The sequence below is a fragment of the Thamnophis sirtalis genome, unplaced genomic scaffold (assembly GCF_051295495.1).
Source record: "Thamnophis sirtalis isolate CommonGarterSnake01/CBP01778 unplaced genomic scaffold, rThaSir2_p1.2 scaffold_2, whole genome shotgun sequence".
Taxonomy (NCBI): domain Eukaryota; kingdom Metazoa; phylum Chordata; class Lepidosauria; order Squamata; family Natricidae; genus Thamnophis; species Thamnophis sirtalis.
The window spans coordinates 22,214,623-22,239,199 of record NW_028261382.1 but is presented as its reverse complement, the minus strand read 5'-3'; the positions used below and the strand labels follow the sequence as shown (position 1 = coordinate 22,239,199).

Sequence of the window (24,577 nt, the reverse complement as noted above, 5' to 3'; positions counted from 1 at the left end):
ATGACACAGGGGCTTGCCAGTGTTTATAGTCTAACAGCTCAGGATGTAATGAAATGGCACTGTGGAGGACTCTAACAGTCATCTCATTAGTCCGACGGTTGGAACAAGAGAGCCACATCCAACAGGAATCAGCTGCAAATGACTTTGCTTCTCATCTATTCTCATTTGCTATTAAAAATATCTTTCGGCAGCTTTTGCTACCGTTTCCCCCGCCACCTTAACCGGCTCTGTCCCCGAGTGCTCTGCAAAGTATGATGCATGCACCTATTTAAATTAACAAAGGAATGACTTATTTTAATCTCGCCGTGCTTTGCCTCTGTTGGCCGTTTGCGAGAGCCATCTATCATCACATACAACCTTCTAATGCTGCAGGCAAGAAACTCAGAGCGTGTAACATTTGGCGGGAGCCAAACAATTTCTCTCGCACACAACTGTGTCAAATGCATGTGAGGGGTTCATTAGGGAGGGTTGTGAGGGAAATGGCTTGGATGCGATGGGGAGAATGGGGAGGGGGGAGTTTAAAAAGAAGAGAGGAGAGGAGGAGGAGGAGGAGGAGGCTCAAAGCTCCTCTGCCAACACACATGTGTGCATGTCATTCTCAATGGCGGCGGCAAGAAGCAACCACCGAGCTGCTGAAGTGATTAGTAAATATACATATAATTGCGACGGCCCAATTATCAGAAAAATGAGAGTGGTAATTACAAGATAGAAAATTAACTAGAACTCTTATTAAGGCTTTGTCTCCAATTCAAACAAACAGAAATTGCAGCAAAACACAATTAAATCAAAAGTAACTGAAGAGTACAAGGCGACAAGATTCGGAGCGTTGCCTTTGACACACATTTTGTGGGTTGCAAAGGCTGGGCAAACAGAGAAAAAGCTCAGAAAGACCTCGTCTTGACTGAAGGCCCTGCAAAGAAGCTGTGAGAGAGATTCGCCCTCGGAGGCTGCTTGGTTTGGGGCTTCCATTATGTCAGGGATGGGGAACTATGGCCCTTTTGTGACTTGTGGACTTCAACTCCCAGAATTCCTCAGCCAGCTATGGTGGAAGGCAAACGCTCAGGAGCTATGCTGGCTGAGGAATTCTGGGAGCTGAAGTATGCAAGTCATAAACGGGTCATAGTTCCCCACCTCTGTATTACATGAAGGGAACTTTCAGGGCCGCTTGCGGATGTTTGTCATTTATCCAAGGTCTCCAACCTTGGCAACATCTGTGATGGGGAACTTGAAATCTTAAAGTTTCCAAAGTTGCCTTCCACAATGTTCTTTACATCTAACAGGGAGGCCTGCTCATATGGCACATTTGAGGGGTTTTCAGATGTGAGCCCCCTGTGGAATTTGGATGAAGATCCTGGGACAATCACTGGTCCCACATTTAGGAAACCTCTTTTCCCCCTGGGCCTTCCCCCGTCCCATGGAATCCTTGGTGCTGCTTCAATCGGTTGTTTGCCTGCAGACATTTTGTGACCCAACTAGATAAAGTCATCAGCACCTTCCTCCTCCGGTCACTAATGTTACAGGCAGACCTTGACTTATGACCATTCAGGCAGCAAATGTTCAAATTTACAATGGTGCCAAAAAAAGTGACTTGCGACAAGTCCTCATACTTATGACCATCATGATCAGCATCCCTGTGGTCATGTGATTTGGGGGTTTGGCTACCAGAGTTGCAGCCTCTTGGGGGGGGGGTTTCATGTGATCACCATTTGCAACCTTCCCAGTTGGCTTCTGACCAGCAAATGCGGGGAGTTGCCGTAACACAGGGTTTCTCAACCTTGGAGACTTTAAGTCCTGTGGAATTCTGGGAGGAATTCTGGGAGTTGAAGTCCACAGGACTTAAAGTCGCCAAGGTTGAGAAAACTGCCTTAAAAACTGTGATTAAAAGTGTGGCGAAATCAGTCCTGGGTCACATGATTCCTTTGGCCACATTGCTTAGTGATGGGATTCTGGTCCCAATTATGATTGTAAATTGAGGACTATTTGCACCTAGTCGGGTGATGAAACATCTGCAAGCAAACAACCAAGCTCAGAAAGCACCAAGGGCCCCAAAATTCAACTCTGAGCTCCAGAAATTTTCTTCTGTTAGGATCTCCTTCTCCATAGGAAGCCTGCAGACTCGTTTTTCCAGCGGGGCCTCTGAACTGAACAGGTGCATCGCCTGAGCTACGCAAAAGATTGAGGCACTTTGAGAAGTCCATTTTCCATACATACATATGGGCTTGTTTTCGTGGAGAGGTGCTACCAACAGCAGCCACTTTGCAAATGGCCACATCTCTCCCCCCATGGTAGCCATTTTGTGAGAGACTCCTCACGAGCTCTCAAGAATCCTGACTGCTCTCGTTGAAGAATCCCGGGCAGGCCTGGTCTTCCTGTCTCCCCCCTTCTTCATCTCCTCAGAAACCCTCCTGAGGGGAGACAAGAGGTCTGGCTGAAGGCCAAGCAGGAGCTTTGGGCTCCAGCAAGGTCTGAACCAGGAATTTCCAACACCTTTTGGTAGACGTACAAGTTAGGAGTGAGGGATTGAAATCAGCCCCATGGCAGGTTCTCCTAACACAATTCTCCATTCAAGGTCCACCCAAGCATCCCGAGAAGCCGACGACGGAGGCAACCTTGGTTCTCACACAGCGCAACCCTCTGACTCTTCTGAACGCTGGCAGGACAAACGCAGAGATGCGCCATCCGGGGTGGCATTGATGGTGGTGGGAGTGTTTTGAGTGATTGCCTCTACCTTGTGAATAATGAAGAGTTCAGGGAGGTCAACCCATTACAACAGAAGCTGTTTAATTATTAATTATGCACAATCTGAGTTCAGAATGTTTAATATGTGGGAAACTCCAACCAGACCCCGGTGTGGCATTTGGCTATTAGACCTCGTCAGCAAGGCGCTCAAGCAGAACAAGCAAGGCATGGAGCAGAAAATCTGAGGGAAGGGTGGGGGTGGAAGAGAGAAAGAGGAGGTTGAACTTTAAACTCTCTCCCTAATATTTAATTTGTGGATGTGACAGCCCTCGGCGATAGGTTGAGCCACGTGACCCAAGTGGACGGAAGTGGCTGGTTTTGGGCTCACCGGGCTTCGACACACGCAGGAAGTTTGGCCAGTGCCATTCCTCAGGCACCTTTGATCCTTTTCCTTCATGCTTTTGATCACATAGACATGCAGCCGATTAAAACAAGGCTCCAGATTTTAATTATTTACTTGATTATGTATGATTTACTGGATCTATACATCTGTAGAATTATCGTGTTTGGTTCAGGCTCGAAATGAACATTCTAGGCAAGTTGCAATTTAAATCAACACAGCCCTGCACACACACACATACACACACACTCACACACGCTACGCACCCAACGATAAAACAAGTAAATTAAAACATGAATAATAAAATAATCAACTATTAAAAGCCTGAGAAAAGAGAGGTGTCTTTACTGAGCCTCTAAAGGAAGCGATAGGGTGGTGATGCAGATTAACAGAGCGGGGGCCCTTCTGACTTGGGGACAAGAAAGAAGATGAGTCCCTGGGGGGTCAAAGGTTTCATTTCAAATTCATACCCTCAACTCTCCATTTCAAAGAGGAGATATCTGTGTAAGCTCAGGAATACAAAGGTTCATTTTTTTTAAAAAAAAAGTTTAAAAATAGCCAAATGTTCTCACATGTGCATGTGCATAGGTAATCCCCTACTTACAACAATTGAAGCCAGAATTTTCATTGTTCTGCAGGGCAGCGGTTAAATGAGCCACCACTTTTGTAACCCTTTTTGCCATGGTTGAATCACTACAGGTATTAAGCGAATCACATGGTCGTTATGTGAGCCCATCTTCCCCATGGACTCCGCTTGTCAGAAGCCAACTGGGGAAGATTGCAAATAGCAATCATACAACCCTGGGATGCTGCAACCAGCATAAATACATGCTGCCCGTAATGCGCCTGAATTTTGATGATGGGCATGGGAATGCTGGGATGGTTGTAAGTGTGAGAAGTGGTCGTAACTTTGACCTGTCACCAAACAAATGATCGTAAGTCAGGGACTACCTTTATACCTGTACTAGAAAACTGCAACCATCCTGTCTTTGTGCTGATGAGTTCCCCCTCCCATAATCAGGGGAAGAGAGGGCAAGGAGGACCAGGTGGGCGGAAGCTGCTGTGAGCTGCACTTTCTAAGGGCTGTTCAGCATCCCCAAGAGGGCAGGTTGCCCAGAAGTGATTGGATTCACTGCTTCAAAGCTGCCCATTGTCCTCCTCTGTCTGAAGGACACCCGTGAGCTGGCCCAGGTTCAGATTTTCAAAGGTGGCAGGCAGCCGGCAGCCTTTATGGGGGTATTCCCAGTGATCAAAAGAGCTGTTGCCTAGGTTCCTTTGATCCCTTCCCTTATACCTTTGATCAGCAAGTTCTCCGTTATTTCCCCAGTCTAACCTGCTCCAGAAGAGGCAGGGTTAAAAACACGCTAGGAATTTATATTCTGTATAACCTATTCAATATGTTTCCCACACAATGTTTTCCTTCCTGCATGGTTTTTATTTCTAGAGTATACTGAGAAACAAGATGTTAATTAAACACTCCCCATAAACTACCTGGAAGATTCAGGACCAACCCAGCATCTTAACAGATCTACCCCAGAATAAGAAGGGGAGTTGGAAAGGGATAGATAGTAGCACTGAGGAGCCCCAACCCACCCACATTCCTCAATGTTAAAATAATTGTTAAAAAAAGACCTTCAAATTCTATTTCCAGAGAGGAGGAGCCAATTTCATGATGAGACGACATGCAATCTCAATGCTCTGAGATCGCCATCGATACTTTTGCTACTGGGTGGTCCAATCAGACCTAAACCGTCCCGCAGAGACAGTGAACAGGAAGAATACATTTGCTGATCTCAGGGACATTGCAAAGTCCCTGATTGATCCAAGAGAAGTTCTTCAAGCCGGCAACAAAAAATCCAGCCATTAGGCTGATGAAGTCGGGGCGGCTCCAAAATGGAAGGATACGGAAAGAGAAAGTGTTTCCAGCTGGTGAGGAATTTCTACCGTTTTAAAAAGAGACTGCCTACAAAAAACTTAAAATTAATTTAAATTGGAGAACAGAAGAAATAAGCGGCGGAATTAAGTTTGGAATGGTTTTGGACAGTGGGTTATCTCACTCCTCCCAACGGCCGGTAAGATCCCACAGGGTGGGCTTCCTCCAGATGCCATCAGCCAGACAATGTTGGCTGGCGGCTCCCCGGAGGAGGACCTTCTCTGTGGCTGCCTCGACCCTTTGGAACGAACTGCCCCCCAGAAATCCGGACCTCGCCTGCTCTCATGACCTTCAGAAAAGCTGTCAAGACTTGACTATTCCGGCAGGCCTGGGGCTGTTGACCTCACTGTTGAGATCCAGCCCTGACTGAAATGAATGTATCGGTGTTGTTTTTTAACTTGTCTATTTTTTTATTTTATTTTATTTTCTTTCTTTCCCTTACTGTAAGCCGCCCGGAGTCCTCCGGGACTGGGCGGCCTATAAATAAAATTAAACTTCAAACTTCAAACTACTTTTTAAATGCTATCTTCATGGATGGAATTTATGCAAGCCTTTTAAAATGAATGGATTAAGTTTTCTTCTTCGTTTTCATTATTCTTTGTAACCTATGGACTAAAATTCTCCTCTTTCATTACTGTGGGTGTTCTTCTAACTCATTTAAGAATCAGACCTTTTTTAAAACTTGAAATATAAAAAAGATACAAAAAAACAAAGAAAATTGCAACAATAACACTGCTACTCGGAGGCTGGAAGGTTTGTGTATTGGAAACAAAACACTCTTACTTTTCTCACTGATTATCCTGGCTTGGCACTTCAAGGTCTCACTGCTTGTTTATAGAGAGTGATAAGAAGAAAAGCATACAGATGTCCCTTTGAAGTATATCTTTAACCAGAGAAAAGTGAAAATAAAACATTATTGTGAATCTATGCTTAATCTTATTAACCTTCCAAGCTAGAGCAGCAGTGTTTGTTAGCTGGAGATAATGGCACAATTTTAACAGCAGAAAGAAACTTTAAGTCTGCAAAAGATATTCTCAGAAATACAGAAATTATCAAATACATATGAGAGGATAGAGAAGAAGTTGGAAGACTTAGAGCATCTAACAGCAAAATATGATGAAGAAGTTGGGGAAGTTTATCAAGTGGAAAAAGTGGTGGTTAAAATCCTAAAAATCGAAGAGGAAAATGAATATAAAGAAATTAAATTTGCTGATATTTATGGTGATTGGTTTGTCTCTGAAAATGGAAACAGTGGAATACTGAAAGAGGAACTAAGGTGCCGGAATCAGAAGAAGAAAAAACAAAAGAATTTATGGATTTAAAGAGATAAATTTTATTAGCAATGTCATACCAACAATTAAAGATAAGCTGATTAAGGAAACAGAAGAAGGGCATCAAAATCACATGAGAGATTTTATAAGCAAGGAGTTGCTAAGAGGAGTCCATACAAAGTTGATTAAGGAGATGATTAGAGTACTGTCACCACAAATGGCAGAAGATATGAGACTGTTTTGTTACTGGAAAGATACAGGTTGATAGATGGAAGAGTATAATTTAAAACTAGTTAAACTTAGTGAAATTAGGACAATAGATATAGTTAAATAAATAATTGATAATGATAAATAATGTATACAATGTGTAGTGTTATGATAAGTAATAATTGGATATGAATATCGAATGGTACCCATGAAAGGAAGATTAGAAATCCTTTTGGATTATATATAAAGGTTAATAAAAAAGAACTAAGTTAGATACAGTTAAAGTCTTGATTATTAGGGGAAAAATGTTATGATACAGGATATAGTTAAATAAAGGAGGGATAATGATAATGTATGTATGTATGTATGTATGTATGTATGTATGTATGTATACAACATAAGGAAACTGGATGTAAATTGTAAACAATGATTTGGAAAGGAGGATTAGAAAATTTTGTTATTAAATATTATGGATGTTTAGCTAGAATAGGACATAAGGATTCAGTGTTAATGGAGGATTTTAGAAATAGTAAATGAAATGCCAGCATGTGGTTATCTATTAAATCTTGGTATATTTTTTGATGAAGGACGTTTAAACAATTATAGTCAAATGAAAATGGAGGTATGATGAGGGTAACATGTATAAATATCTGAGTTAAAATACTTGAGTTAATATGAAGTGTTTGTTGATTGTGGAAGAGATGCACGAAAGTCTTTTTGTAACCAACTGATACACTTTCTACAGTATGTAAAGAAGGATGTGTTTGTTTTGAAAATTAAAAATAAATAAAAATTTATTTTAAAAAAATCTATTTCCAGTTTCTAACAGTACATAAATATTGAGGTTTGCAAGGGATTAAGGCGTCTACAGAAGACAAGCAGGTCAAGACACAAGAGTTTTCACACAATGCTGCTCAGAATCGTATATCTATTTAGCCCCAAGAAGGATCTCACTGAAGAGAAGGGAGGCTGCACTATCCCGCTTCAGAACCCAGATTGTTGGGGGCAATATGCTGACTGTCGGACGAGAGCCGTGGTGGTGCGGTGGTTAAAATGCAGTACTGCAGGCTACTTCTGCTGACTGTCGGATGTTAGCAGTTCGATTCTGACCGGCTCAAGGTTGACTCAGAGCTTCCATCCTCCAAAGACTGGGGAAATGAAGACCCAGACTGTTGGGGGCAAGAGATTGACCCTGTAAACCACTTAAGAGAGGGCTGTAAAAACCCCGTGAAGGGGCGAATAAGTGCTATTGCGAGTGATGAGATTATGAGCACCTTAGAGCACACTCCATACTTCCTTGGCCACTGCTCTTATTGCAATATGAGCAGCGATGTCTCCTCCAGAAGCTTTGTTCACCATTCCTGGATTTCTTATTTAAAAACTTTTAAGAAATGCATCCCGGCATTGATGGCTGCCAACTGCTTTCGACTCAACCAAGGAGATGTCATTGCATCACCTTTGCTACAGAAAGCTTGGCCACCTGGAGCCTTTCCTTCATTCATCTGTTTAAACAAGGAAGGCTGGACCTAGAAGCGCCTCCCAGAAGCTGGCTCTACCACAAGAGCCAGGTTAAAATGCTCTGTTAAAATGCTCAGCCTGTTTATTGCTCTCCTTCACCCCATCAACGTCTTTCTTGCGCTTTCATAAAGCTCTGCTGCATATAATCAGGTATGTCCATTGACACTTGGAAGATTGAGTTTTTAGGAACCTTTAAATGAGTTTGGCCTCTTGGGAAGGTTTGCTTCTCAGGCTGGCCTAAAGGTAATTATTCAGCTATTCCTACCCGTGGTTTCACCTACTTTCCATCTAGCCTTTGAATCTTGCACCTAAGTAAGGTCACAGTTTCAGGCTCCATGAAAGAGAACAGCAGAAAACATTTGGAAGAAGGTACAAGTAAAGACAGACAGATTCATTCTGACACTAGACTCTCTTCAGTATAAATGTATTTAATATCAGAGAAAAGAAAATGTTTGGTGGGGGACACATTCCACATTCTTCTCTATTTCTGGAAGTTTTTGAAAGCATTTCTGCCAAACAGCTGAATACCTTAGAAACAAGGCAGGGCTGAGAGCTGCTCCAGTCTACCAGACTTGAAGCAGTGGACAATGTCTCAAAGAGCGACCCACTTCTGGTGTTGGTAGTTAAGGGGCGACATTTCAGATCTGTTTATACTGAATTTCATGGCAATATAAACCCACCAGGGAGCGTATTTGTTCCCAGGAGGAATTTGACCCTGAAACAGCAGAGAACAGATAACAGATAATATCTAAAAAACTATTATTATCTAAAAATAGATAATAATAAAAAACTGATAAGATGACCGGTGTGGTTCTTCGTCCCACCCAATCCAGGTGGAGTCCAGCAGTTTAAGTGGGTCACCTAAGAGCTGCTCTCTCTTCAACAGGAGAGAAGCAGAGGTAGATGGGCCTAGGACAGATGAGCAAAACAGAGAGAGGAACAAGAGGAATAGCCTTAGAAGAGGAAAAGTCACCCCGAGAGATCAATAGTGTGAGTGAATGAATGAATGAGTTGGAAGGGACCTTGAAAGGTCTTCTAGTCCAGCCCCATGTTCAAGCAAGAGAACCTACACTATTTCAGATAAGTGACTGTCTAGATTCTTCTTAAAAACCTCCACGGATGGAGCGCCCACGATTTCTGGAGGTAAGCTGTTCCACTGGTTAATTATCCTCACTTTAGGAAGCTTCTCCTTAGTTCCAGGTTGATTCTCTCTTTGATTAGTTTCCAGCCATTGTTTCTTGTCCTGCCCTCCGGTGCTTTAGATAATAATTTGACTCCCTCTTCTTTGTGGCAGCCCCTCAAGTATCATAATCCTAAATGCTTGGAGGTGCAAAAAGATTACAGGTAGACTTTATTTAGAGTCTGCCTCCTACAAGTGTCCATTTGCAGTTGTGAGTGACAGTTGTCTATAGAGATCCTCAATCACCCAGGTCATGGTTATCCTACAGGTGCTTTTACACCTGCTTTTACAAAAGGTAGCTGGACTTTCTTGGGTTTTTTTCTTGAAAACATTTTGCTTCTCCTCCAAGAAGCATCTTCAGTTCACGAACAAGCTTCTTGATTGACAAGTGAAATTTTCAAAGGAAAAAAGCCAAGGAAGCCTAGTTGCCTTTTGTAAAAGGACCTTTGGACCAGTCCCTCAATTTATGACCTTCACAGGTCTGTAAAGCAAAGGAAAGCTGAAGTCAGATCATAAGCATAGTCACCATTTTGCTTAATGACCACTTCACAGTGACAGATTTGTAGTTCCCATTGTGGTTGCTAAACCAGGACTGCTGGTACTATTTTTGCTGTGTTCTTGTCTACAGTTGGCTTCCTTGTCAAACAAGAACTTTCATCCCTCTGAGAGGAGCCGTAGCCTTTTGCGAAGCATTCAGTTCTAATTCCAGTTACTTTAGCAATTTGTTGAGAGTTTCTTCCAAATGCTAATGCCAGCCACAACTCCTACCACTGGTAATTTAGAGGCCTGCAGATAACAATGATTGTTCAAAATTAACAGCGCTAGATAGACCAGACTTCCAGGAATCCACCCAATTCCTTTCTTAAAGCCATCCAAATTATCGGTAGTCAATATCTCTCGTGGTGATGAATCTGCAGGTTAATCATGCTGCATGAAGAGCCATTTCCTTTCAGCTGGTCTGTATCGCCTAGATCGTGCAAAAACCTCCCGGTTGGGGAGACGTAGGAAACGGAATTTTAGCTTGCAAGGTTCTCTTTAAATTAGATATTCTGGTTTGCAGAGAACAGCACAGATATGCTTGGAAGAAAATACAATTCTGAAAGAATGCAATCCAGGTGGGAGACATTATTTTGCTACATGACACGTGAACGGATGGATGGATGGAAGACAACAGAAGGGAGGAAAAAGTTATCGAACCAACCTGAGACCCAAGAATAAATGATAATGGGGCGATCGGGTGATTATCTCTTAGAGAAATATGTGTTAAATGTGTGATTTAAGCATAAGTCAATTCATATACCCTCTTGGCAAAGGAAAATATCGGAAATCCAAATGTATAGTATGCACAATTTAGCTGTTTATGGTGAAAGACTGAGAGTATTAGTGAAAGATGTAAGGATAATTAGAGTTCTGAATGGGATACAAACTACTCTTAGTGCCAAGAATGGATCTTGGGGGGAAAGGAAAGAAATGAAAGAAATAAGAAGGGAAGTCGAACGACTGCAGGAAGGGAGAAGTATGAATGTGATATGAAACATATTCAAACAAAAAAGACTAGATGAATCTCTCAACTGAACAAATGGAAAATGATGCGGGCATGAGGATTACAAGTAGTCCTCGACTTTACGACCACAATTGAGCCCAAAAATTGTTATTAAGTGAGACATTTGTTAAATTACTTTTGCTCCATTTTACAACCTTTCTTCCCATAGTTGCTAAATGAATCACTGCAGTTGTTAAATTAGTAACAAGATTGTTAAGTCAAGCTGGCTTCTGCAATGATTTTGCTTGTCGCAAAAGGTGATCACATGACCCTGGGACCGTCATTAATATGACTCAGTTGCCAATTATCTGAATTTTGATCACGTGACGGGGGGAATGCTGCAATGGTTGTATGTGTGAAAAATGATCATGTCACTTTTTTCCAGGGCCGTTGCAAGTTCGAATGGTCACTAAATGAACAGTTGTAAGTCAAGGACTGCCTGTACAAAGTAAAGTGTAAACTGTATGGATTTACACTAGCAGCAACTATGAAAAAGAATGTTTGGGGGAAATGAAAGAAGCCATAAGACAGTCCCATCAGGTAGACCAGACTATACAATACAACAGCAGAGTTGGAAGGGACCTTTGAGGTCTTCTAGTCCAACCCTCTGCCTAGGCAGGAAACTCTATACCGTTTCAGACAAATGGCTATCCAATATCTTCTTAAAGGCTTCCAGTGTTGGGGCATTCATAACTTCTGGACTAAGAAGACTAAGCAACAGACATCATGCAGATCTAAAACTACCTTTGTTAGAATAGCTATAGTTGTAGAATCTGGCAAGTTTGCATGTGTTATTTTTCTTCCCTCTTTTAACTTCCTGAGATAGGTTGGGGGCAGGTGGGAATGCCTATCTGAAGCATTTTCACTACCATATTTTTTGGACTATAAGAGGCACCGGAGTATAAGACACACTGTGATTTTGAAGAAATAATTTTTTTAAAAAAATGTTTTTGCACTCTGCAGGCTTCCCTAACCCTCTGCACCCTTTTTTTGCAATAAAAAAGGGGAGGGGCATGCAGAACTTTGGGAGGCTTGTAGAGTGCTCCTGGGGGCTGCCCCCCCCAAACCGAGCAAAAAACGATCTGTTTTTTGCTTGATTTTGCCCTCCCCAGCCCCCAGGAGCAGTTTGCAAGCCTCCCAACCCCTCTGCACGTCCATTTTTGCGAAGGGGATGGGGTTTCGGGGGGCCAAAAATGCTGTATTCAGTGTATAAGATGCAGCCAGATTTTCACCCTCTTTTTTCGGGGAAAAGGGGGTGTCTTATACTCAAAAAATATGGTAATTACTTTCTTGGTCCAAGTTTTCCTTATCTGGGTGTTTCTCAACCTTGGGCCCTTGAAGATAGGTGGACTTCAACTTCCAGAATTCCCTGGCTGGGGAATTCTGGTTATTGAAGTCCATCCATCTTTAAGAGGCCAAGTTTGAGAAACAGTTTTCTCTGATTGTTGCCTTGCCAGTAGGTCTCCTCCTTAGGGACACATATTGGGCCATATGAGAAGGAGAAAAAGGTCCTCCCATCCTACACAAATCTACATGCAGGCAGTCCTTGACCTATAACAGTTTGTTTAGTGACCATTTGAAGTTAAAAATATTGGAAAAAGTGACTTACGACCGTTTCCCACACTTATGAACACTGCAGCATCTCCATGGTCACCTGATGAAAATTCAGATGCCTAGAAACTGGTTCATAAGGTCATCTTTTGTGAGTTTCAGTCAAGCAAAGCCAATGGGGAAGCCAGATTCCCTTCACAGCTGTTACCAACGTAACAACTGCAGTGATTTACTTAACAACGGTGGCAAGAAAGGCAGTAAAATGGGACAAAATTCACTTAGCATCGGCTTTGCTTATTAGGAACAGAAATGTTGGGCTCCAAGAAACAGGAAGGGAACTGGGGAAAAGAGATAGGAGATGGAATGGATAGTTCTGGAATTAGAGCGTGGGGAAGGGTAGAGTTGGGAGGAAAAGTTAGATTGCATAGTCAAATAGAGGGAATAAAAGGGACAAATATGGGAGGAAAACCAAAAAGAAAATAAGATTAAAGGTTTGGATGTGGGTAAGAGATGAAGAAGAAGAGAAAATAGAGTAAATTAATATTTTAATGAATATATTTCAATAATGTGTATTAATATCAGAACTATACAGATTGGATTATTATTTTAGCAATGCGATAGATATCAGGATAATATTGTACTATAAAGGATATGAAGAATGGGAAAAATAGATTTTGAATGATTGTGCTACTAAATATGTATAAAAATATGAATAACAGTGGAAGGTCAGATCTTAACAAGGGGCGATTAGGGAAATATATATAAATATATATTAATCTAAACATGTGTATTAATAGTAGAATTATATGGGTTGAAGAACTGAAAATAATATGAATAGAAAAACCCTAAATGTATAAATGATCGTGATTGATACTAAAACTGTATAAGGAGATATTGAAAAATGGAAGAATGAAGGATGGAACTTTGATTTAACTAAGGAAATATGAACAACAAAATAGGTGGAAAACATGTCTTTGAATATTATAGCGACATGAAAGGGGAAAAAAGTTAAAATAGGGATAGAAAATAGTGGGGGGAAATAATTATTATATATTAATATGTGAAGATATACAAAAGGATGGAAAGATGGTTCAGAAAGGAAGGGTGATAATAAAAGACATGTATAAATAATATGAAACAATGGAAATGTAATATTTAGTACTAATAAGACTATGTTTATGTGTACTGAAATATATGTTACCCAGTTACCACACCATTCACGCGGTGATATGTATAACGAATATAAGTTTTTGGATTTGATTGAAAAAAAAAGAAACGCTGGGCTCCATCGTAGTCGTATGTTGAGGGCCACCTGCGTTTTCATCCTCCCCCACCTTTTCGGTGACCTTTTTTCCTGCACCAAAGATATTCTAGGCCCGTGATGGCTAACCTTTTCTGGACCGAGTGCCCAAAGTGGGCACACCTGAACCCCCAAAATGCAATGCATGTATGGCCCTCTGCATGCACCATCCTCCTGCGTATGCACGGCAGAGACCCAAAGACCAGCTGGCTGGTGGGAGGCGCGGGCGCATGTGTGGCAGAATTCAGCTGGGGTGATGGCTTGTGTGCCCACAGCTGCATGCCACCTCTGGCACACGGTTCTAGGCTCTTCTCGTGAGGCGCCTGAGGCAGCTGCTCCTGCCATCTTTGCCACGTCTTTCTCCAGCTCTGTTGTACCCTTTCCCAAATATCCTGACCAGAATGGCAATTCCCAAAAGCCAAGTTCTCACTGCAAAGCATTTGGGCTTCCTTTCTTTTGGAGGCCTCCCCACTGGGATCTCAGACATCAGAGAAGTCTCCGAACACGCACACCCGTTTATGAACTTCCACAGAGAAAGATTGAGTCCTAGACCACAGCCTGGACTCACAGGTGTGAGTGGGGGACCCTCTGTCAGACAAGGGCAGCTGTGGGTAGGTAGCAACGTGGCTCCCCCTTTGCCCTTTGAGTTTCCGGATCTTTCCAGTCCTCATTTGCTCTTACAAAGTTGGTGCACAAGGGAGCATTTGGCCCAAGATCATCAGTCTTAGAACACTAAACACTTTTAATAGCTAAGACTTGCGTTATCATGAATGTGCCGAAAACAACAGCAGCTGCAACATATCGGAAAGCAAACAGACTTTTTCTCATGAGGTCCTTATTTAGAAAGAGACACAGACATGAGCCCATTAAGTGGGGACAATTATTCTCCCCCAACAGGGCTGCATCTTAAAAAGAGCTGAGGGAGGAAAGCAGGAAGAGAATGAGGCAGGCATTGAGGGAAGCAAAATCTGTAGGGCACCCACCGGGGCCTGAGGAGAAATGGAATTCATCGCCTGCTGAAGGCAGGGAGCCCAGAAGCCAGCGGGGCTTTCATTGCCCCATTCCGCAGTGCGTGGCACTCGGAAGCAGGTGGTGCTCCTTGGAGCTCCTCGCTCTCGAGCGGCTCACGCGCCCAAGAAGAGGAGCTCATAGTCCTCATGACTGGAGGCAGGGAGCTTTGAGGGTGAGCGGGGCATCTGTTAGGGAAAAAACACTGGAGGCTGGAAGAGCAAATGGAACAGAAGAGAGGACACGAGAAGTCTCTGGACTTGTTTACTTGGGCAGATTTTGGAAAATAACCGCTTTGGGGTTGGGAGGTTTTAGATGGGGCTAAGCGTGGGGCTTGTGCAGGAGGCTAAGCATAAAGCTCTCTTTGGGATTATCTTTGCAATCACACCCATGCGACGTGGTCTCAGTTCTATCTTTCACACAAGCACACACGAATGCACATACACCAGAGGTGAGTTGCTAAGTTTTTTTACTGCCGATTCGAGTGCGCTCCTGCGCATGCATAGAAGCGTCTGGGCAGGTGGGCGGACTCAGGGGTGGGTTGCTGCCAATGTTACTGCTGGTTCACAATGTGTGCGTGGGCACAGTTCAATGTAAATGCGCAGTCGCTAAAATCCAAAATGGTGGCGCCCAAGCGGCAGCGAGGGAACCGGTTCGGGGGGGGGGGGGGGTTGGCAGGCCTGCATCGCTGCTGGTTCTACAACCCAGGCCTGAATTCCACTACCAGTTCAGCCGAACCGGCAGTCACCCACCACTGACACACTCCAGCTTGATGTCTACAGCATCAACTTGGGGCACATTCTTCATTCCAGGCTTACAACCACCACAGAGGGCCCTGATATCTGATCTTGGGATGCTGAGCTTGGGAAGGGCAGCTGCCCATTCAGAAGCCAACAAGTGTTGAAGAGCAATTTGCACTTATAAAGATGCTGACTCTATTTTGAAGGCTGAAGTTGTCCTGTCAGAAAAGAGTATTTGTTCTGTCTAGGGAGATTCTCACTCATTGAAATCCCAGTGGTCCCAAAGGTGCTTTTTTCAAAAGGCCCCTGGACTTTGTTTTGTCTTGAAGACCTATCTGAACTGAAGAAGCTTCTTGGATGAGAAGGGAAACGTCTTCAAGGAAAAACAAAGTCCAGGGGGCTTTTGAAAAAGCACCTTTGGGACAGTATTTGCTCTTACTGGTTGCATTTGAAAAATATCTCCTCTGCCAAAAGTCTGTATAGATTCTCTACAGACTTTTAGCTGCGCAATTTGGGATGAAGACCCTTTGAATGGTGTGGGAGGAGGAATGGATTTCCAGAGGGGAAAAAATTGCAGACTAGAAGAACCAGGAGCACCACTCAGGTGACCCCGAGGACACAGATAAACCACCACGTGGCCTCAACGACTCTCTAAAAGGATGCAAATGACCAAGTTGTCTGCAAGGAATGTAAATCCTTCCATTCTCTGCTATCCTGTCAGAGCTGAAGAAGCTTCTTGGATGAGAAGTGAAATAGCTTCAAAGTCCAGTTGTCTCCTGAAAAAGCCCCTTTGGGTTCTCCTCCACACTTTCTCCACCGTTCTGCTCTCTATCCCAGTCGGGACTCTGTTATATTACCTGGGCCTATTTCATGGAGGCCCTGTTACCAGGACAAGCTCTGGTTTAACAGAAAAGTTCTGGAATTCAAGGGCAGTGGCTAACCACAGGTAGGCCCTCTACTCTCCATTCTCTTACATGGCGTCTCTTCTGGATAGAGCACTGGGTTTTAGCAGCTTTGGGAGGCTCTTTGGTTTGAGCCACTGTTGTAAAGCAAATCAGCAGCAAACCACCTTTTTTAATTTATTGAAATATGTATAACCTCCCTTTCAACTGAAAATGAGATTTTTTGCAGGTAAACAAAAAGCAAAATCCTATGGTTAATAAATGATAGGTGTGTCTCACGGGTGTCAAACTTGCAGTCTGAGGACTAGATGCATCATGTGTTGGCTCCACCCACACCCAGTTTAGCAAAAATGGGGGGGGGGAGTCCTGATACGTCACAGGACACCGCCATGACGATGTGAGTTTTACACCCCTAGTGTGTCTAATACTTTAGAATGAACATGAAAGAAGAATTAAAAAGACTTGTTACGTTTGAGCAGGAGGATGACACACAAAGGATAAATTTCAATGGTGAGAAATATTTTAAATCTTCTGCTTCTGCAAGAAAAATGAATGATACACGCACAGAAAATCTAATTTAGCAATAGGACACTTGAAAAGAATTTAGATGTTTTAGTAGCTTGCAAATGGAACTTAATTCAATAGCGTGATGAAACTCTTAAAAAGTAAATGTTAACTGGGGAAGCACTGAGTCCAGATCACAGGAAGTAATTGCCCCAATAAATTAATAAACTAATCAAAGAGAGAAGCAACCTGGAATTAAACTTCCTAAGAGTGAGGACAATTAATCAATGGAACAGCTTGCCACTAGAAGATGTAGATGCTTCACCACTGGAGGTTTTTAAGCTTGAGCAGGGGGCTGGACAAGAAGACCTCCAAGGTCCCTTCCAGCTCTATTCTATTCCAATAAATTCTCTGCCTTGGTCAGCCCCATACTTGGAGCTCAGTGTCAAGTTATGGGCTCTGCAGTATCAAAAAACTGGAGGCTATGCGTCCATCCTGGTTCTCCTTGACCTCTCAGCGGCTTTCGATACCATCGACCATGGTATCCTTCTGCGACGACTGCGGGAGGTGGGAGTGGGAGGCACTGTTCTGCAGTGGTTCTCCTCCTACCTCTCGGACAGGTCGCAGTCGGTGTTGGTCGGGGGGCAGAGATCGTCCCTGAGACCCCTAACATGTGGGGTGCCCCAGGGTTCGGTCTTATCCCCCCTACTATTTAACATATACATGAAACCGCTGGGCGAGATCATTCGGAGGCACGGGATAAAATACCACCAATATGCGGACGATACGCAGCTGTATCTGTCCGCCCCGTGCCAACTCAATGAAGCGGTGGACGTGATGAACCAGGGTCTAGAAGCCGTTAAGAACTGGATGAGCGCTAACAAACTGGTACTCAACCCGGACAAGACCGAGTGGCTGTTGTGCTTCCCTCCCAATAATTTGGCTAATGTACCAACGCTTAGGCTGGGGGGTCAAATTTTATACCCCTCAGATAGGGTCCGCAACTTAGGAGTCCTCCTGGACCCACAGCTGACTTTTGACCACCAGCTGTCAGCTGTGACCAGGGGGGCATTTGCCCAGGTTCGCCTGGTCCGCCAGTTGCGGCCCTACCTAGATCGGGAGGCTCTCACAACAGTCACTCGAGCCCTTGTGATCTCTAGGCTGGAATACTGCAATGGGCTCTACATGGGGTTGCCCTTGAAGTACATCCGGCGACTACAGCTAGTCCAGAATGCAGCCGCGCGAGTGATAGTGGGCGCACCGCGGTTCGCCCACGTTACACCCGTCCTCCGCGAGCTGCACTGGCTACCTGTTGGTCTCCGGGTGCGCTTCAGGGTACTGATGACCACCTTTAAAGCACTCCATGGTAGTGGATCTGGGTACTTGAGAGACCGCCTTCTGCCGATCACCTCCCTACGACCAATTAGATCGCACAGACTGGGCCTCCTCCGAATCCCATCTGCCAGTCAATGCCGACTGGCGACCACACGGAGGAGAGCCTTTTCTGTTGCAGCTCCGACCCTGTGGAACGATCTCCCCGTTGAGATCCGTACCCTCACCACCATCCAGACCTTCCGCGCAGCCCTCAAGATCTGGCTCTCCCAGCAGGCCTGGGGATAGGTTTCCAATTCACCCGCCCGAGTGTTTGATTGTTGAACGAAAGTTGTGTTTTTACTATTTTTCTTTGTTCACATTTTGTTTTGTTTTTTTTCGACACTGCACCCCCCTCCCTTGTGGTTGTAAGCCGCCCTGAGTCCCCTCAGGGAAAAGGGCGGCCTATAAATCCCAATAAACTCAAACTCAAACTCAAAACATTGAAAAGGTGGTGAAATTCTGGGAAGGCTTTCAAGATAGCCACAGTACAGCAACCAAGTCCTATGAGAAATAGTTAAGAAACTGGGTATGTTTAGAGTGTAGAAGAGAAAACTGGGTGGAAGAGACTGTATGATAGCAATCTTGAAATATCTAAAGGACTATTAGACAGAGGGGCGGGTCTGTTTTCTACTACTGTGAAGGACAGAAGTGAATGAATTAGTTGAAACTACAGGCAAGTCCAATTTGGTATTAGTAGACATTTCCTAATAGTTATAGGCTGCTCTTAGGTCATGGTGCATTCCCTGTACAATTGCCAACCATCAATGGCATGGCTGGCCCATTATTCTGAGGTGGGACGTACATAGAAACTGTAGGGAACATTAGTAGGGTGAGAAATATTTCTTGGACTCACCCAATCCTTTCTTTCCTGCTAAAAGACTGCTATCTGTGATGAGCAAGGGTCAAAGGGACGAGAATTGGCCAAATCTTTAAAGGTGTCTTGTCTATGTCTTCAAATCATAACAAGTGAACCTATCCTCACAGTTTGCATGAACTCCAGGATGTATTGGATTCAGAATCAGATCAGAATGTTTTAAACAGCGAAGTTTATCCACTGAAACTTTTTCACGGCATTCAGGAGTCTTCAGAATTTGTTTTATAAAGGTTCCCACATTCCTGAAGGAAAAGAGAGACCTGTATATATATCAATAGAATTAATCTTGCCTCAGGTGCTATGGACAAGAATGTGCCAGTTTGACAAGCAATCCAAGACAGAACGAAAGGGATGGGAAGGCAGTAGAACTTCTGCAATGGCCATGAAGAAATCTGAGTAAGCAGAAATACAGATAAAAAAGATGTTTCAGCAGAACAAGGGATCCTGTTAGAAGACTGCAAGTGGTTCAAGTGGTTCAAGGATTTGGATAGTCATCAGAGACCCTGTCTTTGTCTCAAAATACAACCCAATTCCTCTGAGCAGGGATCTCAGCCTTATTCAGGAGTAGCTGCTCAAGATATGCCACGCCCCTCCTTTGTTCACATTGCACTCACAACAAACAAAAGCCTCTCACCTGAGTCTCTATTTTTTCCTCTGGATCCCTTCTCTTGCCTCCAGGGGCTTCAATAACCTGCTCCTGCAGCTCGCCACCCTTCCCACTGTTTCTTCCATCCACTGGTTTTCCCGGGTTCCTGAGCTGCTTCCTCCCACCTACCCACCTGGTGGGGGCTGAAGGGAGCTCCAGCCTGTCCTGTTTCATTCCCTTGCTTTCCCCATCACAGAAGGCTTGGAGCAACATGGTCTATCTGGAGAAGAAAGGAGACCACTGCGGGATTTCTGTCAGCAGTAACCTCCCCCCAAGCTAAAGCAGCAATCAAGGGGTTCACTGAGTTCAAGGAAAGAAGGCCCTTCCGCCATCCCATGTACCCTGAAAGGGCCACATCAGCCCCTTGGCTGCACAGCGTCCTCTCTGAAATGCAGGGGCCGACACTGTCCCTTGTCACCCAGGAGTCCGAGGCAACTCACTGTGGCCCATTCACCATGCCCAATTTCCCACAGGACAACTTGCCACGGGACAATTCAATGCTGTATTAATCATTTCATTCAGGTACTTTTATTATTGGTGACCATGTTTTCATCTAAATTATTGTAACTCTAGTATTTCCGGATTGACTTTATTATTGGCCATGGTAATTTAACTTTTCTACTTGTTGAATTCTCTCGTGCCGAGTTATCTCTTGGCCAGCTGACCATGGGGAGTTGGCAGCAATGGGTTGTCCCATTCCGGTCACCCAAGGCAGCTGGTGGGCATTTGTCCATGTGCCAAAGGAGGCACCAGCATCTTGAAGCTCCTGCAGGAAACCTCCAGATTGGGACGAAATGGTTACAGAAGGTCCAGATTTGCAGAAGAGACACGTCAATCACCATTTTCTCCCACAAGACTCCTCCTTCCAATCTGTTCTTGTTTACCACTCAACTCTGACCCCCGTTAATGGGGCTCCCTTTTTTTAGCACACCTTAAGCCAGCCTCCTCCAGAAGCCAAATTGCAGCTTCTGGCACCTCATCTGGCAATGCGGGGAGGGGATCAATTAACACAGGGCTTCTACAGCCCTTCTTTTCCTTTCCGGGAGGGGGAAGAAAAAGAGAGGGAGAGGTTTTCCTGAAAACAGCCTCCTTTCCCCCAGAATTCAAGAGGAAGACTCAGAAAACGGCACAAAGCAGAACAAGGCCAAGTATAGTCGACGGCTCAGAGCTGCACAAGGCAACTTGTCTCGCTGTTGAGGACGTTGGGCCATTGTGCTTCATTAGGAAACAAAATATAAGCTTTCCAGTCCATTAGGGATGACTTTAGGAGTGAAAGCACATAAGACAGCGACTCACCTCATCAACAATGCACTGAAGTAACTGGAGAGGCTGTGATGGAAAGGGGTGGGGGGACAGGGGAGAGAAGTATTAGGCTATATGCAATATCTTTACATGGAGTGGAAAGGGAAAAAATCATTAATGCAATAAAATATAGCAAGATTAATCAACAGCAGCAAACTCTTATAAAAACATCGTGGCTCAGGATGTCCTATTATTTCTAATGGTACCTAATCTAATACAGGCAGTTAAAGGTTTGCTTTTTCCGCAAAATGCAATTTGCTAAGTTTAAAACAAGGCATTCAAGCATGCGAAGAAGCAGCCATCAGGAAAAAGAAAAGTGAATTTTTTTCCCAAACTCATAAAGCTTACCATTAAAGATCCCTGGTTTTTCTGAATCTGAAAAGGGGGGAAAAAAAGGGGAGGCAATATGTAATTAGCATGTCATAATCAAAATGACTCACTTGGACACATTATGATCACTGAGAGAAAATTATTGTATCGCTGGTGGCAATTTGTGGGCATGTGTTAACACAATTTACATAATGAAAATACACAAATGTTAATAGCTCGCTTCTCATTTATAGGCGAAAGTCAGCAGAATGTTAATTTCACACAACACTTTTTAGTACCCTCCAGGTTGTATTAGAATAGGGAGAAAAAGCATAATCCATTTCAAAAGGCTGTTTACGATTCAGATATAAATAATGTTTTATATTGCTAGATTGTGAGCACTGCGCTTAATGTTGCAATCATTGCTAATGTTATGAAGCTCACTCTTTTTAAATTAAAAACCGATTTATTTAAAATTGAAATTAAATCATAGTCAGAAATTAGAATTTTGGATTACTGCCAGGGTCTGCTCATAATCCCCTCTTTTTTTTTTTAAGAAAACTTTAATTATGTAGCTGAACTATCTGCCTGTACTTGGTGAATACTAGTTGATGCTCCACTTTTGAGAGTTTACTACATGCTCTCAAACCCCATAGCTACTTTCCATATACCTACGTTAGGTTCAAGAAATGACTGTCTTTTGGGCAATCCCCCTATTCCCAATGACCTTGACGGGCGTCTGCAAGACTCAAGCTGAAATCGTACAGGGGTCTCCTGCTTGAGGAAGGGGTTGGACTAGAAGACCTCCAAGTCCCTTCCAAATCTATTATTCTACCTATGGACAAATCAAATCCCTTCAGCAATCTAGCCTTGGTAACCTGCTCAGAAAGTCAGTTTTGCAGACAGGAGACCCACGGATGGACCAAGAGACCTGTAGGTGTCCTTCCATGGGGGAAGTCTCTGCTAGTTGCCAGTAATCTATCCATCCAACGTTTTGCACAGATCAACATGTCCCCTCTCGGTTTTATCGTATACGATTGGACATCCCTTTATTTATTCACTATTATTTATAATCTACCCCTACTTTAAAAAGAAAAGTCTAAAAAGTCCAAACGAAGTAACAAAAACACTGTGAGATCACAAAGCCTACTTAAAAAGATTTCTGGGATACAAGGAAAGGCACGAACCTAAAACATCTTTATTTTTCTTGCAATGGTTGACCCTTCCCATTCAATATTCCCAGCTCAGCAATGTCAGAAATGATGAATGGCTGGTATGCTGACCATCGGCTTCATGGGCTCTTTCTTCCCAATTTGCTGGAGGCTTTCTCTCTTAAGTAAGAGTTTGCCCAGGTAACGATGCACAATGGAACCAAGCCCAAATCCATAGCTGAAAATACCCTCCCCCATAAGGGAGTGGGAAGGACAGACTTAGGAAAAAAAGGTTTCACTTGTACGTGTAGGCTTCAACCTCACGACCATCCACTTAGCAACTAAAGTTAAGACAGCGCAGAAACAAGTGACATACGACGGGTTCCCATAGTCATGTAATCACGATTTAGGCACTTGGCCACTGGTATGTATTTACTTTTCCCCGCTACTAATTTTATTAAGAAATATATTGAACAGGTCAAACTTAATACAAAAATACATAAAAAAGAAAAAGGAAAAAGTAGGGAAAAATGCTCCAAGGAAGTAGTAAGAAAAAGAAACTTCCTCCTTCACCCCCAGCAAGTATATTCAACATTAAGAACTTATCACTGTCTCTTGAAATACAACCAAATGCATCTTCATTCCATACTTCACCCCGTTTCCTTTCAACTTAAATCTTCAGCTCTCCTTAGACATCAGCAAAGGCCCAGTAAAAATTAAGAGACACCTAGCAACATAAATACATAATCTCCATTTCCATTTAATCTAGATCCTGCTCATCCCTCGCTTTAATAATCCAAAAATGTTAGAATTGTTTTTGTTCCTTTTGACCAATATGGTCATGTTTGTTTTTAATGAACTCAAACCTTCTATTTAAAAGAAAAACATTAGAAAACACTTGTGTCCCTTTATCACTATAAGTAGGTTGTATAGTCAGCCAAATGTTTACACTGGATTTGGCACTTCTATCCAAGTTCTTCCCAAGGACCTGGGACAGGCAGTCGTCGTTTGATGGTGTTAAATAAAAATTATGATCGTATATAATTATTATGTTAGATGATGAGCATTGTAAATATATATATAAAGTTAAAACATTACCAGAATTAGTAACCCTTATTTACATATAAAAACAACAGATATTGCAAGATAAGCCATTACACCCAGTGAAACATTTTTTAAAAAGCTATCCAGTCAGGATAACCATTAAGCATCACCAGAGATAGCAAATTGTTATTTATCCATAATCCAATAAATCAACTTTGTTCTTTTTTTCCTTCTTCCTCCTGGCCATCCTTCAGTCCCACAGATAAACTTCTGTTTTCCTGTTTTCTTCTTTGTCTCTTTTCTCAAAATTCTTGTCAGCTTTATCCATTTGTAGCTTCTGCGTAGAAACTCCAGTGCATTTAGTTTCAAAGAGTAATCGAAAGTATTCCTTCGATACATTATTTATATAGGGTATTTTGTCTGCCATGTATTTATGATCGTTGCAGCTCCCAGAGTCACATGATCACCATTTAGAATCGAATAAATGAGCTGGAAGGGACCTTGGAGGTGTTCTAGTCCAGCCTCCTGCTCAAGCGGGAGAATCTATACTATTTCAGATAAGTTACTGTCTAGACTCTTCCTAAAAACTTCCAGGGATGGAGCACCCACAACTTTTGAAGGCAAGCTGCTCCACTGGTTGTTCTCCCCGTTAGGAAGTTTCTCTTTAATTAGCCTTCTCTCTTTGACTAGTTTCCATCAATTGTTTATTGCCTTGCCCTCTGGTGCTTTGGGATATAATTTGAACCCCTCTTCTTTGTAGTGGCCCCTCAAATACTGGAATACTGCTATCATGTCGCCCCTAATTCTTCTTTTCTCTAGATGAGCCAAACCCAAACTCTGCAGCCGTTCTTCCTATATTTTAGTTTCCAGGCCTTTGATCATCTTAGTTGCTCTTCTCCGAACTTTTTCCAAAGTCTCAACATCTTTTTTCCAATGTGGTGACCAAAACTGGTTGCAGGATTCCAGGTGTGGCCTTACTAGGGTTTGATAAAATGGCACTAATACTTCACGTGATCTTGATTCTATGCCTCTGTTTATACAACCCACTTGTGACCTTCCCAGCCGGAGTCTGACAAGCAGAGTCAATGGGGAAAGCTGGATTCACTTAACAACTGTAGCCCAAAAAAGTCATAAAATCAGG

The 24,577-nt window shown here is 43.2% G+C and overlaps 1 protein-coding gene across 2 annotated transcripts in view; it reads right to left on the bottom strand.

Annotated features, from left to right (window-relative positions):
* Positions 1 to 24,577, bottom strand: part of MAP2K5 (mitogen-activated protein kinase kinase 5) — a 181,083-nt gene that overhangs the window by 31,773 nt on the left and 124,733 nt on the right. For both annotated transcript variants that reach the window (XM_087704388.1, XM_087704387.1), the window contains exons 18-19: positions 21,281 to 21,307; positions 20,927 to 20,959 (exon numbers count right to left, since the gene is read on the bottom strand). In XM_087704388.1, coding sequence (XP_087560514.1) covers positions 20,927 to 20,959; positions 21,281 to 21,307 — 60 coding nt within the window. The remainder of the gene's footprint in view (positions 1 to 20,926; positions 20,960 to 21,280; positions 21,308 to 24,577) is intronic.